Source organism: Carlito syrichta, unplaced genomic scaffold (assembly GCF_000164805.1).
Source record: "Carlito syrichta isolate Samal-C Ts95f unplaced genomic scaffold, Tarsius_syrichta-2.0.1 Scaffold130467, whole genome shotgun sequence".
Lineage (NCBI taxonomy): Eukaryota > Metazoa > Chordata > Mammalia > Primates > Tarsiidae > Carlito > Carlito syrichta.
Window position 1 is genome coordinate 18,130 of NW_007074563.1, and position 13,467 is coordinate 31,596.

At 36.9% G+C, this 13,467-nt stretch overlaps 1 protein-coding gene across 8 annotated transcripts in view; it reads right to left on the reverse strand.

Moving 5' to 3' along the window:
* Positions 1-1,156: 1,156 nt before the first annotated feature.
* KDM6A (lysine demethylase 6A) overlaps positions 1,157-13,467 on the reverse strand; it is a 216,122-nt gene continuing 203,811 nt past the window's right edge. For all 8 annotated transcript variants that reach the window (XM_021708037.1, XM_021708035.1, XM_008049054.1 and 5 more), the window contains 3 exons: positions 6,789-6,915; positions 3,867-4,037; positions 1,157-2,372 (listed from right to left, as the gene is read on the reverse strand). In XM_021708037.1, coding sequence (XP_021563712.1) covers positions 2,343-2,372; positions 3,867-4,037; positions 6,789-6,915 — 328 coding nt within the window. In that variant the 3' untranslated portion in view covers positions 1,157-2,342. The remainder of the gene's footprint in view (positions 2,373-3,866; positions 4,038-6,788; positions 6,916-13,467) is intronic.

Consider the following 13,467-nt stretch of genomic DNA (forward strand, 5'->3'; position numbering starts at 1 on the left):
CAATGAAAGAAAGTGGTTTACACAGGACTTCAAACATCTAATTATACTTCAGAGTAATGTTGATGTGTCTGATTTCTACTCTTTATCCTCTACTCAAAGACTAACCTACTAAACAAGTATTACTCTGACATATACCTCAAATACGAATTATACTAAACTCTTAAATGTCAGATAACTTATTCTCTTAAATGTCAGACAAATTAACCTCGGCAAAACTACTTTAAAACCATAAAAAATAAGACACTGTCAATAAGATAAATAAGAACAGGTTAAGAAACATTTATGTTAACTTTAGCATTCTTATAATCTTTGCTTCTTGATGGCTGGCTTGCAATTTTTGTTTGAAAAATGTTTGTCTTGAGTTCTTTTATTCTCCATGACCTCTGCATAGGAGATTTTATAAGAAAATCACTTAAATATATTAGTAGTTAAACATCCTGAGCAGCATTTAGACAAGCACTCTTGCTCCATAACTAAGACAGATTTGAAATTATTTCCTTCTGAAATAAGAGAGTCGCTTCTAGTAGATATTCAATATTTACCAAGTTATTAACTAATTGAATAAAACATTGCCAGGCTTACAGCCTTCAAACTGTTTCTTGGAGGACAACATACTCCAAAACTATCTGAAAGAGTACTTGATTAATGCACTCAGCATGGCATTCCACCAGATAGGATTATAAATTATCTCTAGTCATATATAAAACTTGATTTATAGTATTCTCTATGCTTCTTCACTAATGCTTCCTGGAAAATTCATAGGAAGAATAATATGATAAAATGAGTATATGTGCTAAATGCTTTAGGAAATGGAGGTACAGATGTAAGGCGCTGTTATTGTAAAATGAAATACTATCAATTAGCAGTAACTTGTAAATGTTAATATAACCTGTTATATTTTACTAGTGATATGGAGTTTGCAGCATCCTCCCACCCCCCAAATCATGTCATGTAAGCAGGAAATCATGAAATTTCAAAATTACCTAAAATTTTTTAAAAAGTCTCTTATTTGCAGTCTAAAATAGAGCACTTCATCAAAATCCCCTTTTCCATATAAAATGTTACTAGGTAGATATATTGGATGTGTCAAGCCCATATAGCATCCCCTTTAAAATCTTAAGTTCAATCACTATTGGTTTTCTACTATTATACTACATTTTGGCAGCAATTGTTTATTGGTCTGTCATTGCAGTAATTGCAATTTAACAATAAACCAGTCTGACATTTTAGGTCTTGAAGATACATACCATATATATTTCTTTAAAAAATAATACTTTTTGTAAGCAATACTTTACAGTAGACACCTCAAAAATCTACCATAGATGTGAAACTTAAAACGAGAAAATTTAAGTTCTAAATCTTTATACATATATATCAGATTTCTATATATATTATATATACAGACACAAGTATATATAAAATATATATAATCAGATTTGAAAAATGAACAAAAACTGGGCACTGTACATAAAGTTTTTTTAAAACTCAAACAATAGAAAACTCTTTAAACATTAAACAATTTTAATAAAAGTTTCTGTACAATGCTAAGTAGTTTTATTTACACATAGAAAATGTAATAGGAGTAGTGTTTGAAATTACAGAACTCCTTAAAATTTCAATGGCAGGTAAATCTGGAAAAAATAACAGCATTCCATTCACAAATATTTTCAAGCAATAAATATGTATTTATAAATAGTGTAAATTTACATCAAGATTAGAAACAAAAATCACAAATCTGAAGTTTATTCCTTAGTCTATGTGCAATCCATTATCTTTGTGACTTGGCTGTTAATTTTTTTAATGTTTTATTTAGGAACCAAAAGTATAACCATCAGGTTTCAAAACAAGACAGAAAAACATAAAAGCAGTAAAAAAGTTTCTTACCTAATCTTTCACATTAAAAAAAAGCTGACCAAAGAAAGACTTAAAATTGCTAACTACCTTACAAAGAAATGACCAGCTAGGCTAGTATTTTTTTCCAAGGAAAATTCTGAAGGGGGAAAAGATAGATGAAAACAAATTCATCAGCCCAGAAATAGAGAAATATAAAAGAGGTTGTTTTCAAGTCAGTAGTTTGTATGATGTTGCCAGTTTTGTCAGATATATACAAAACATGGAAATTATTATTTTTTCTCTGAAGTACAGCTCATCAGCTTTGTGAGAGTCCTGGAGTAGGAGCAGTATTCCCCCCATCCAGTTGGTTGACACTCCGCACTTGGAAGGTTGCATAGACACAGTTTTCAGCCAGCAGCCTTACGAGATAGCTACAAAAACCTGTGGTGCAGAACTGGGTTACTTCCTGAATAGCAGAAAAGGTGTCATTTAATGTCCATGGAACAATATCAAGATGAGGCGGAAGGTAATGGAGGAGCCTGAAAATAAACATAAGGTAGGTTATTTTGTTAAAATAACAACACTGCTAATTGTGCTTCCTAGCACATGGTTAAGAGCATATAGCCTGCTTATGAATTAGGAGAAAGTCCAACAGCCTGTTTTACAATGTCAAAGTACAACCTACCTTACTATCTCCTACACAGCCAATTTTTCTAAGAGTCTAAATGTACTTGGATTTTCACTTCACCAATCAGTCAACAACCCTTGGAAGGCTATCAAGCCGACCACTTTTTAAGATTACTTAAAAAAAAAAAAAGGTTTTTCATGCCTATAATCCTAGGTACTTGGGGGGCTCAAGTGGGAGGACTGCTTGAGATCAGGAGTTCAAGGCTGCAGTGTTATGATCAGGCCTGCAAATAGCCACTGGCCAATCACAGTTCACTGTCACAGCCTTGACCTCCTGGGCTCAGATGATCCTCCTGCCTCAGCCTCCTGAGTAGTGTGCCACCACGTCCGGCTAATTTTTTTTATTTTTTGTAGAGACGAGTTCTCTTAATGTTGTCCAGGCTGGTCTTGAATTCCTGGACTCAAGCAATCCTCCTGCCTTGGCCTTCCCAAGTGCTGGGAACAGACGTGAGCCACGACGCCTGGCTCTAAAAATAAATTTAAAAAATAAAATAAACATTAGAAAAGGCTTTTGAAAAAAATAATCATACACATCAATTATAATTTCACTAGTGACTACCTTCAGAAACTATCTCACCTAGGTAATATATTTTGTTCAACATATTCCAGGTGATTCTCTTCTTCTTCATGCAATCTTGAAGACCATTCAAGTGAAAATATCAGAAACTAAATTTTAAAAAGTCAGTTTTTGATCACATGTGTGAGAAAAGTATTGAAGGAAATCAACAATTCATGAATTATGTCTGAAATTCTATTCATAAAGCTATTCATCTGCAAGAGTAAAATATTTCCCCCAAGCATCTGCTGTCTGAAATTAAAACTGTGTGCAATTTATAAGTATACTTGAATTTCATAAGGTTATACAACATACCAGGAAGTTAAGCTCCATCAAATATTCCCATGAGGTTAATACTTCTGGTAAGGACAAAATTTTAAACAAATAAAATTAGCTCTAAAAGCAGACGTATACTTCAAGCACACATACCGATTCCTTTTGTGGGGACTAATACCCATGTACACATTTTTATCAACTGAGATCAAATGACATAAAGTATATGACAGCATTCTATCTAAAGCACACAAAGATTTAAAAATATAATTGTTGTTAACATTACATTTAGGTTGATCTCAACCAGGAAAAAAAGTGAATGATACATGTCAATTTTATAGGAATAAAATATTTGGAAGTAAAGGAGGAAGAATGATATGACTATATCCTCATGCAATATCTAATGAATTGAAGGAAAATTTAAATATTTCATTACCTCCTACTTATCAGGTGGCAGAACAAACACTGCTGCTTCACAACCCAGCTAACTATGTACTCACATGTTGATTTCACTTACTAAGGTAAATTGGTCATAGACTTGCATCAGGTCCTCCATTTTGTACTGTTCTAGCACCACAAAATTTTCCAGGTTTCCACATGTTTTTCGTGCACAATCTTGGCAATGTACTATGTAGGTCTTTCGTGAATTACTCTCATTAGTGACAAAAAGCAGATCAAAAACCTCCACCTGTTTATACAAGAGAAAAATGCATTCAAGAGAAATGGTGATATCATATTACTTTAGTATGATCATGGAATGCTACTTTACCAGAATCGTGGACAATAATCTCTGGTTAAGAGTAGGTACTGAGAAAAACATGGCTATGCTTGAAAATCTTTAATGGACGAGGTTTATTTTGCACCAAACGCAAAGACATGGATGGTAATGCATATTTAGGGGAATGACCTAAGGGAATGACATACTCATGACAACCATTGGCAAAGTCTATTTCAAAAGTTTAATAAAGGTCAGCCTATTTTTGTTTTAAATCTAAAACATTAGTTGTATACAATCAGATGCAAGTAATCATTATTTTCCTTCTACTTCTCCTTGATAGTACTATGTATGGATGTCTGTCTTCTCCCAGACTGAACTCCTCAAAGATGAAGGTTGTGTTTTACTCATTTTTGTATTGCCAGAGCATATCATAGTGCCTACTGCTTAGCCAAACCTACCAACACTTACTGAAGTATATGACAGGATATAATCCAATTATTTTATAGATGAGGAAACTGACAGTAAGTGACAGTGACTTAAATTATAAGCATCATGTTAAGGAGTATGAGTACAAACAAAAAATGTATTAATGAGTACAGCACAATGAATACCTCTATCTTATACAGAAAGATTGAGAATTTGCTAAGGTTCAGACTGGAAAAAAAAAAAACCTAACTGGAGTCTGTCTGATCACCTAATGACTTATTTCGATCAGATTATACATTTGAAAAGTCAATAAATTCAGTAATTTCAAATAAAGGTAAACATCAGAATTACAGAATTTCAAAGTTTGGACTGGACTATCAATATTCTTGTCTTTGGCTTAATCTTGAATTTCTTCAATTGAAAGAAAACTCTTCTTTGAACAGTTACGTTAATTAAAATCTGAGGTTCACCATATTTGCTATTATTAATACTATCAATGGGCAGCAACATGCACCTAGTGATATGAACTAGAAAATCTGTGAGCATTCTTCAACTTGTCACTCACTTCTGCCATTTAGTAAGTTATTGCTGATTTTACCCTCTAAATATTTTTGACTTTTCTCTCTTCTTTAATATTCATACTACCAGGTCTTGGGAAAACAACTCGTTTTTTTGTTGTTGTTTTTTTGAGTTGGAGTCTCACTCTGTCACCCAGACTGGAGGGCAGTGGCAGGTTCCCAGTCACTATAGCCTCGACCTGCTGGGCTCCGGTGATCCTTCCACTTCAGCCTTCTGAGTAGCCGGAATTACAGGCATGCGCTACCATGCGCGGCTGATTTTTTTTGCTTTATTGTAGAGACGAGGTCTTGCCAAGTTGCCCAGGCAGGTCTTGAACCCGCAGGCTTAGGCAATCCACTTGCCTCAGTCTCCCAAAGTGCTGGGATTACAGGCTGAGTCACGGAGCCCGGCCCTGGAAAACAACTCTTAAGACCACTGCAATAGCTTATTATCTCTGTCCTCTTCAGTCACTTTTCTCTCAGAAACACACATCTTAATCACCTGCTCAAAATCTTTTGATGATTTCAATGATCTCAAAATATCAAATTCCTTAAAACCATCCAAGAAGCACTGCAAACAACAATACTATCTAGACTTATAATTTGCATAGTCCATGTTCCAGTCACACTGGAACACACTATGAAACCATTCCATTTTCCCATTACCCTGTTGTTCTTATAGTCCATGACAGTCTACCTCCATTTTTAGCCCACTGAAATGATGCTCATCCCTCACTGCAGCCTTGATCACAATGCCAATACTTTTGTGATGTCTGTCTTCTCCCAGACTGAACTCCTCTGGCATTTAAAAGTATTAAATGCCAGCCGGGCTCGGTGGCTCAGCCTGTAATCCCGCGCCTTTGGGAGGCTGAGGTGAGTGGATTGCCTGAGCCCGCGGGTTCGAGACCCGCCTGGGCAGCGAGACCTCATCTCTACAATAAAGCAAAAAAAATCAGCCAGGCGTGGTAGCGCATGCCTGTAATTCCGGCTACTCGGAAGGCTGAGGCGGAAGGATTGCCGGAGCCCAGCAGGTGAGGCTGCGGTGGCCGGGAGCGGCTACTGCACTCCAGTCTGGGCGACCAAGTGAGACTCCAACTCAAAAAAAAAAAAAAAAAAACAGTATTAAATGCCAATACTTTTGTGAACTCTTATGCCAATGCCAGAAAGACAAATTAGGTCACTTTTCTCTCTCAGTGTTATCATAACAGTTAGTAAGTCCAACTTATCTTTCATAATACTCTCATGTATGTTACAACTGGTTGTTTATAACTTGTCTTCCCCAAGCAGAATTTAAGCTCCTTTGGAGCAGGCACCACATTTTCTTTGTCCCTGCACCTCTTGCAAGCCTTTAACACATACGACTGAGAAATATATTGCAAATTGCACCAGAGAGGACTGAACATCAATCTGTCTGGGGCTATACTGAACGACACATTCAGTTTATTGGCGTCTATGTACATCTAGATTGTTTCCATTTTAAAAATCTCAAACTAACTTCTTGCTGATTATAATCTGTTGAAGATCTACCAGATAAAATACTATTAAGTCACAATTAAATACTGTATCATCAAATTAAATTTTACTATCCCAGATAATAAAAAAAATTGAACCCAATGTTACTTACAGTAAAATGTACTACATAAAAGTATAAATAAATTTTAAAAATAATTAAAAAGAAACTGAAAGTGGAGAGGTAAGAAGCTTTGCAAAACAACTGTGGATACGAACAGTTACCTACCTCACAAATGCTACAGTAATGAGCTGGTTCTTCTTTTGTCCGCCCATGCCATATAATCTCTTTTCCTGCAGCAATGAGAGCTTCCCTCAGTGTCTGACATTGCTTCAGAGTTCTCAGAAGACAATACCTATTGTGGGGGAAAAATTATTTGTGACCAGCAACTGACTATTGAATATTTTTAGCATAAAAGATGTACCAACTAGAAATAATGCCAAGAGACTTGGTTCTAATGTCTATAATTTTACAATTTTTCTTTTGTTGATTTCTCAGATATTCTCAGATTAAAAACATAAAACAATGCTCAGCAGATCCGATGAAGACGATACTAAATCATTTAAAGTTGAGAAATATTGATATCTGAATATCAAAATATATAAATATCTTAATATGTAAAAACTGACTCCCTGCTAAAATGTGAGTTGCTAATTTTGGCTTTTATTTGGGCAAGTCAGTTCACCTCTCTAGGAGTCAACTTCCTCATCCTTGACATAAGGGGTCTGAATTCCAGATGTGAACTGCTATGATTCTAGTAAGGCAGGAAGGCACATTTTTTATCAGCACTGCCTAGACACTTATTATCAGCATCACCTACACAGCTGCTTTTGAAATATCTTGAGTCTATGAGCAGAAAACCATTTATGGATTTAGTCACTAAAGGATACAAAATTGGTTTAACTATATAGCACTAAAGAAAAAAGACATTTTTTTGTCTTGAAGACAATATAGTAGAATTCATTTTTGGTAACGCAATTTTATTTTTCTTATAATTTATCTTTTCTAACTCATATTTAGGATGAGTTAGAAAACACAGTGAATTTTCACAATTTGTACTGATTTTCCTAAAGTTTGCTGTCATTATTTAGAATTGTCTGCTAAATTATCTTACTGTCCTGTGAATTTTAGTGGCTCAGGTTCTCCATTTGAACAGAGAGGTTGGACTAGATGATCTCTAAGGCACTTTTCAGCTCTAAAATTCAGAGACAGCCGGGCTCGGTGGCTCAGCCTGTAATCCCGCGCTTTGGGAGGCTAAGGTGAGTGGACTGCCTGAGTCGCGGGTTCGAGACCTGCCTGGACAACTTGGCGAGACCTCATCTCTACAATGAATAAAAAATCAGCCGGGCGTGGTAGCGCGCGCCTGTAGTTCCAGCTACCTGGAAGGCTGAGGCACAAGGATCGCCAGGACCCAGCAGGTCGGGGCTGTGGTGGCTGGGAGTGTGCCACTGCACTCCGGTCTGGGCGACAGAGTGAGATTCCCACCCAAAAAAATTAAAAATAAAAAAATAAAATAAAATTCAAGCCAGGCTCGGTGGCTCAGCCTGTAATCCCGCGCCTTTGGGAGGCTGAGGTGAGTGGATTGCCTGCGCCCGCAGGTTCAAGACCCGCCTGGGCAGCGAGACCTCATCTCCACAATAAATCAAAAAATCAGCGGGGTCTGGTAGCGCATGCCTGTAGTTCCAGCTACTTGCAAGGCTGAGGCGGAAGGATCACTGGAGCCCAGCAGGTCGAGGATGCGGTGGCCGGGAGCGACCACTGCACTCCAGTCTGGGTGACAGAATGAGACTCCAACTCAAAAAAAAAATAAATAAATAATAAAAATAAAAAAATAAAAAAAATAAATTCAGAGACAATGAAAATATCCTAAAGAAAAGGAAATTGGTTTAGCAACGGAGTGTTGTCTGGCAAATAAAGGTCTTGTATTTTATTCATGCTGTTTACTCATTTACTCACTGCCTAGGACAGTGCCTGGCATATAGTAGGTGCTTAATAAATAGTTGATAAAATTCAACATGTAAGTAATAAAATACTTGGGCCAATTTATGTTTCCGTGTTATTTCCTAAGTTACTAGGTTAAAGTATTGTTATTTATCAGAATCCATGTATATTAACTGGGGGAATGACTAAAAATATATGCAAAACCTGTTAACTTATTTAACAAACGCAAAACAATATCCGCCTTGGGAGGCTGAGGTAAGTGGATTGCCTGAGCCTGCGGGTTCGAGACCCGCGTGGGAAACTTGGCGAGACCTCATCTCTACCATAAATCAAAAATCAGCCAGGCATGGTAGCGCGCGCTTGTAGTTCCAGCTACTTGGAAGGCTGAGGCGGAAGGATCGCCGGAGCCCAGCAGGTCCAGGCTGCGGTGTCCAGGAGCGGCCACTGCACTCCAGTCTGAGCGACAGAGTGAGACTCCAACTCAAAAAAAACCCCCCAAAAAACCAAAAAAAACCCCCAATATCAACTTCGTAGTTGTAGGCTAATTCCTTAAGTATCATATTCAAAGGATTTCTTGACTTAGCAATTCTTGCATGTTTTACTTATTTAGAAACAAAAACAATGTTCTTTTTAGACTGTGATTGCATGTCAAAGCTATGATGGCTATCTATGTGTGTGTACGTATGTGCACACCTATTGGGTGCCAGGGAGGTAGCAGGTACAAATTTAGATCACAGCGAAAAGAGGGAGAATATCAAGTACTCTGTCTCCTCTCTTCATTCCCCAGCCCCCACATCAGTTTCTTCCCTTAGGGTGGGAATGGGGTGAGCTTTTTTCTTTTTCTGGGGAGGAGGGGGTGCTTTGATGAGCAGAGAAAGGGAGGAAAAATTAAGGAATCCCCAAACAAGATGAACATGTTTGCTTTCCTGCCTTGTTGTTCTTGGGTTTGGCTCTTGAAGTTGAGAGGAAATAAAAATAAATAAAAAATAAGAACCAGACAGGAGGCATATATTTGCTATTTAACATATATGTCAACTAAGCCTCTAAGCAACCCTATGCAGGAGGGTTATCTCCATCTTACAAATGGGGAATCAGAGTCTCATAGAAGCTAAATTAGTCTGATGTCAGAAAGCTGTTTAAGTAGTTGAGCTGAGGGTTTTTAAAAGCAGAAAATCTCAAGCTTTCTCTCACTATCTCACACTGTACTCTCTTTTTTTTGGTCTCTTTTCACATCTTATTCTCACCCAGTCGCCCTCTTCTCTTGTGAAGATGAGATTCTTGGGCTCAGTCTACAGTTTTTTCCAAACACAGAGCCTTGGTTCTGTGGAGTATTATTCCACTCTTTACCAAGCAGATGAACTTTCATCTCCAATGCTACCGATTACTTTGGCAGTTATAACTTATGGTTAGTTTGGTAGCTTCATCTAGAAAAAGACAGTATATTACTTTGCTGAAAAAACAAAGGGTTGGAGCTAAGGTGGCTAAGGGTAAACAGTAAGTCATAAGTAGTCTGCTCCTAGAATCACAGCTTCAGAGTTTTTATTTTGTGTGATACTAAAATCTTAGAAAACTGACAAGTTTTATTAATATTATCGACAATGAATAACAAAATTGTGGTTTCTCCCTGTTCTTATTTTTTTCTTTAACACTGACATTTTTTTGTTCTATTTTCAAAAAGCAGCAGTTGGAACAGAAGAATTCAGAGACAGAGGCTTTTATGGAGTCCATAGCAATGAGCAGGTCTTAATGAAAGGATGGGATTAAATCAAAGGATAGGGAAAAATAAATAGAAGGTAAAGAGATTTAGGAAAAGGATCCTAGGGAAAATACAGATATAATATTCAAGACTTAATAGTAACCTGCTCCGCTTTGATTAACCCCAGGCTTTGATTTCATATGAAAACAATGTTGGAACATATTGAAGAGTCAAAAAATAAAAGTCAAACAAAACCAGGGTTCTCATTTCCTCTTAACTTTAATTCTGCTGAATTTCAATAAGTTTACCTTATAGCAATTAAGAATTCAATTTGCTAAAAACAAAAGTATAAATAATTTGCAAAAGGTTTTAAAATGTAGAAGATGAAAAATGCTATGTTGCATAAGTGTACTTTAGGGACAGGGTCAGAAATGATTTCAGCAGCTAGAAAAGTAGAGAATTCTTTGACTTTTAAGAATCAGTAGGTTTTAATGACCCAAGTCTGTTTTTAGCTGTTTGGATAAAAGACTACACCAAAAGGCAGAGGATGAAGAAATCTCCAGAATGGAAGAAAACCACAAGGAAAAGGCTGACTGAAGGTTTGGTATGTTTGAGGTCACACACTAGCTTAATCCAATCAAAAAGTGATCCACAAAGATGAAGCCTTAAAGAGGGATGAAATTTTAAAGAATGACTTCACACAGGGAACAGAATAAAAATTTACTTGCAATATTAGGACAAGAGATTTGAAGAAAATGAAGACAAATGATTAGAGCCTTATTTATGAGCAATTAATGTACAATATATCAGTAAGTTAACATATGAGAACAATTAGGCAAAAGTTAGACATAATATACCATGGATACTAAAAGGAGAAAGAGATTACGCTAAGGGGAGGTGAAAATTACAGAATTTTTCATACAGAAGTTGAAATTTCAGAATTTGAATATATTCATTTAGATATGAACAGGAAGGAGAAGTAGGGGGTGGCACGTTCTGTGCAAAAGGAATGCCATAAGAAGGTAGTACGGGGATTATTTAAGGAAAACAACTGTTCTTACAAGATTTTAACCTTAGGGTTAGGTTTCTGGGGCAGGAGAATAATAGGGATGAAGTCCTAATAATATTGTATCACATCACGGTTAAGACAACACTGGGGATTACTCTGACATTCCAGTGGCAACTTAACTCAGTTTCCCAAGTAAGCTTCCAATTACCAGTGTGGAGATAGATGAAACATGGATTAACTTAATATGGCACTTTAAAACTCTTTATGATAACAGCCTCAGCAGGTGAGAAGTAGATAACAAATTAAAGAACATCAACAGGTGCCCTGTTCTGCCCAGTCTCTCTTACTGAAAATGACATGCAAGAATAGTTGACATGTGACCCCTCAAGACTCTCTTGCCTCCTGTCACTCTAAGGCTGTGTTCTCCTAGGAAAATGGTGGATATCAGAATGTCAATAAGGTATTTAACAATTTCATTTAAACCAACCACATGGCTGAAAATCAAGGTCTCAGTCAATGATAACACGAGTATCCGAAGAACTTTAAAATCCTGGATGGAAAAAGGAAGCATGAAAGGAAATATATATGAGAATGTTGAGTTTTAGAATTTTTAGATTTTATTTGGTTAGTGTTATCTAAGAGCATTATATATTAAACCAAATGGAGTATTAGAAGACCACCAGGATTAATGCTAACTATTGACTGGTCTTACTGACTATACCATTATCTACTTACAGCGTTGGAAAACATTCTATTCTAAATGAGTGTGACCAAAGAGTTGTGTAGCATCTTATTTATCCATTTACAAATGGGAATCAAAGGGAAATGGGAGTCAATATTAACACTTAACGGCTTGCATTTAATTTACATTTTAAAACTCTGTACTTGTGATGAAGCATATATTATGTAGATAAGGTAATAACCTATAATATGTGTCAAAGAAAAGGAAATATAAATTTTTTTTAGTTCTAAAAGAGATCTAATCAAGTCTAGGATGTCCCTAACTTGTCTGATCATAAGATTCACTAGGCCACTGTGACGGAAAGTCCCAGAGTTCTTCTGATAGAGCTTTGACATCACTTGGTAGGAAGAGAGCCTGTAAAACTATTTTACTAAGAGTGCCAGGTGATTCTTGTGATCAGGCAAGTAAGAGCTAGTGCAAATCTCTTCATAAGTGACAAAATCAAAACCAATGTCTCAGATTTGTAACATATATTTCAATATGCTAGTACAATAACAACTTCACAAATCGTTTTTATGTTTAGAGCCATCCTTAAAAGACGAGAGCGAGAGAGAGAGCGAGAGAGCGAGAGAGCGAGAGAGCGAGAGAGCGAGAGAGAGAGAGAGAGAGAGAGAGAGAGAGAGAGAGAACAAGATTCTGGACCTAGAATGTATGAGTTCATAAGAAAATGACTGACGGTACTGGGAAACTATGGGGGGGGAGGGGGATGGGATTAACAGTAGTAAATATCTATCTGGGGAAGGGGAAACACCTCTTATCAACAGGGTGCGTGAATGAAACGTAATTGTACACCTAATCCTTAACTGTACCTCACAAAACCATAATAAAAAATATTGATTAAAAAAAAAATAAAGAATGTATGAGTTCAAATTTCAGCTGCACACACACTTCTTATTCCCTGTGCCTCAGTCTCCTCAACAGCAAAAACAGGACATTTAACTTATAGTGCTCTCATAAGGACTATGTATGTTATATAAAATGCTTAAGATTTGTGTCTGGCAGTTAGTGCTCGATAAATGTTAACACACGTATTATTTGAACTAGACATGTCAAATTCTTAAAATTATACTTGTTAAAATAATTATATACTTATACAATGAATGCCAACTCAAAGTGTAATACTTAAGACACCAAAAATAAAATTAAAAAGAGGTTGTTTAAAAGGTATTATTTAGCTGGGTGCGGTGGCTCATGCCTGTAATCTCAGTATTTTAGAAGATGGAGGTGAGAGGACTGCCTGAGCACAGGGGTTCGAGACCAGCCTGGGTAACTTGGCAAGACCTTATCTACAGTAAATCAAAAAACCAGCTGGACATAGTGGCACATGCCTGTGGTTTCAGTTACTTGGAAAGTTGAGGTAGAAGGGTCGCCTGAGTCCAGCAGGTCGAGGCTGCAGTGGCCGTGAGTGTGCCACTGCACTCCAGCCTGGGCGACAGAGTAATACTCCAACTCAAAAAATTAAAAATAAGCTGGGCTCGGTGGCTCAGCCTGTAATCCCGCGCCTTTGGGAGGCTGAGGT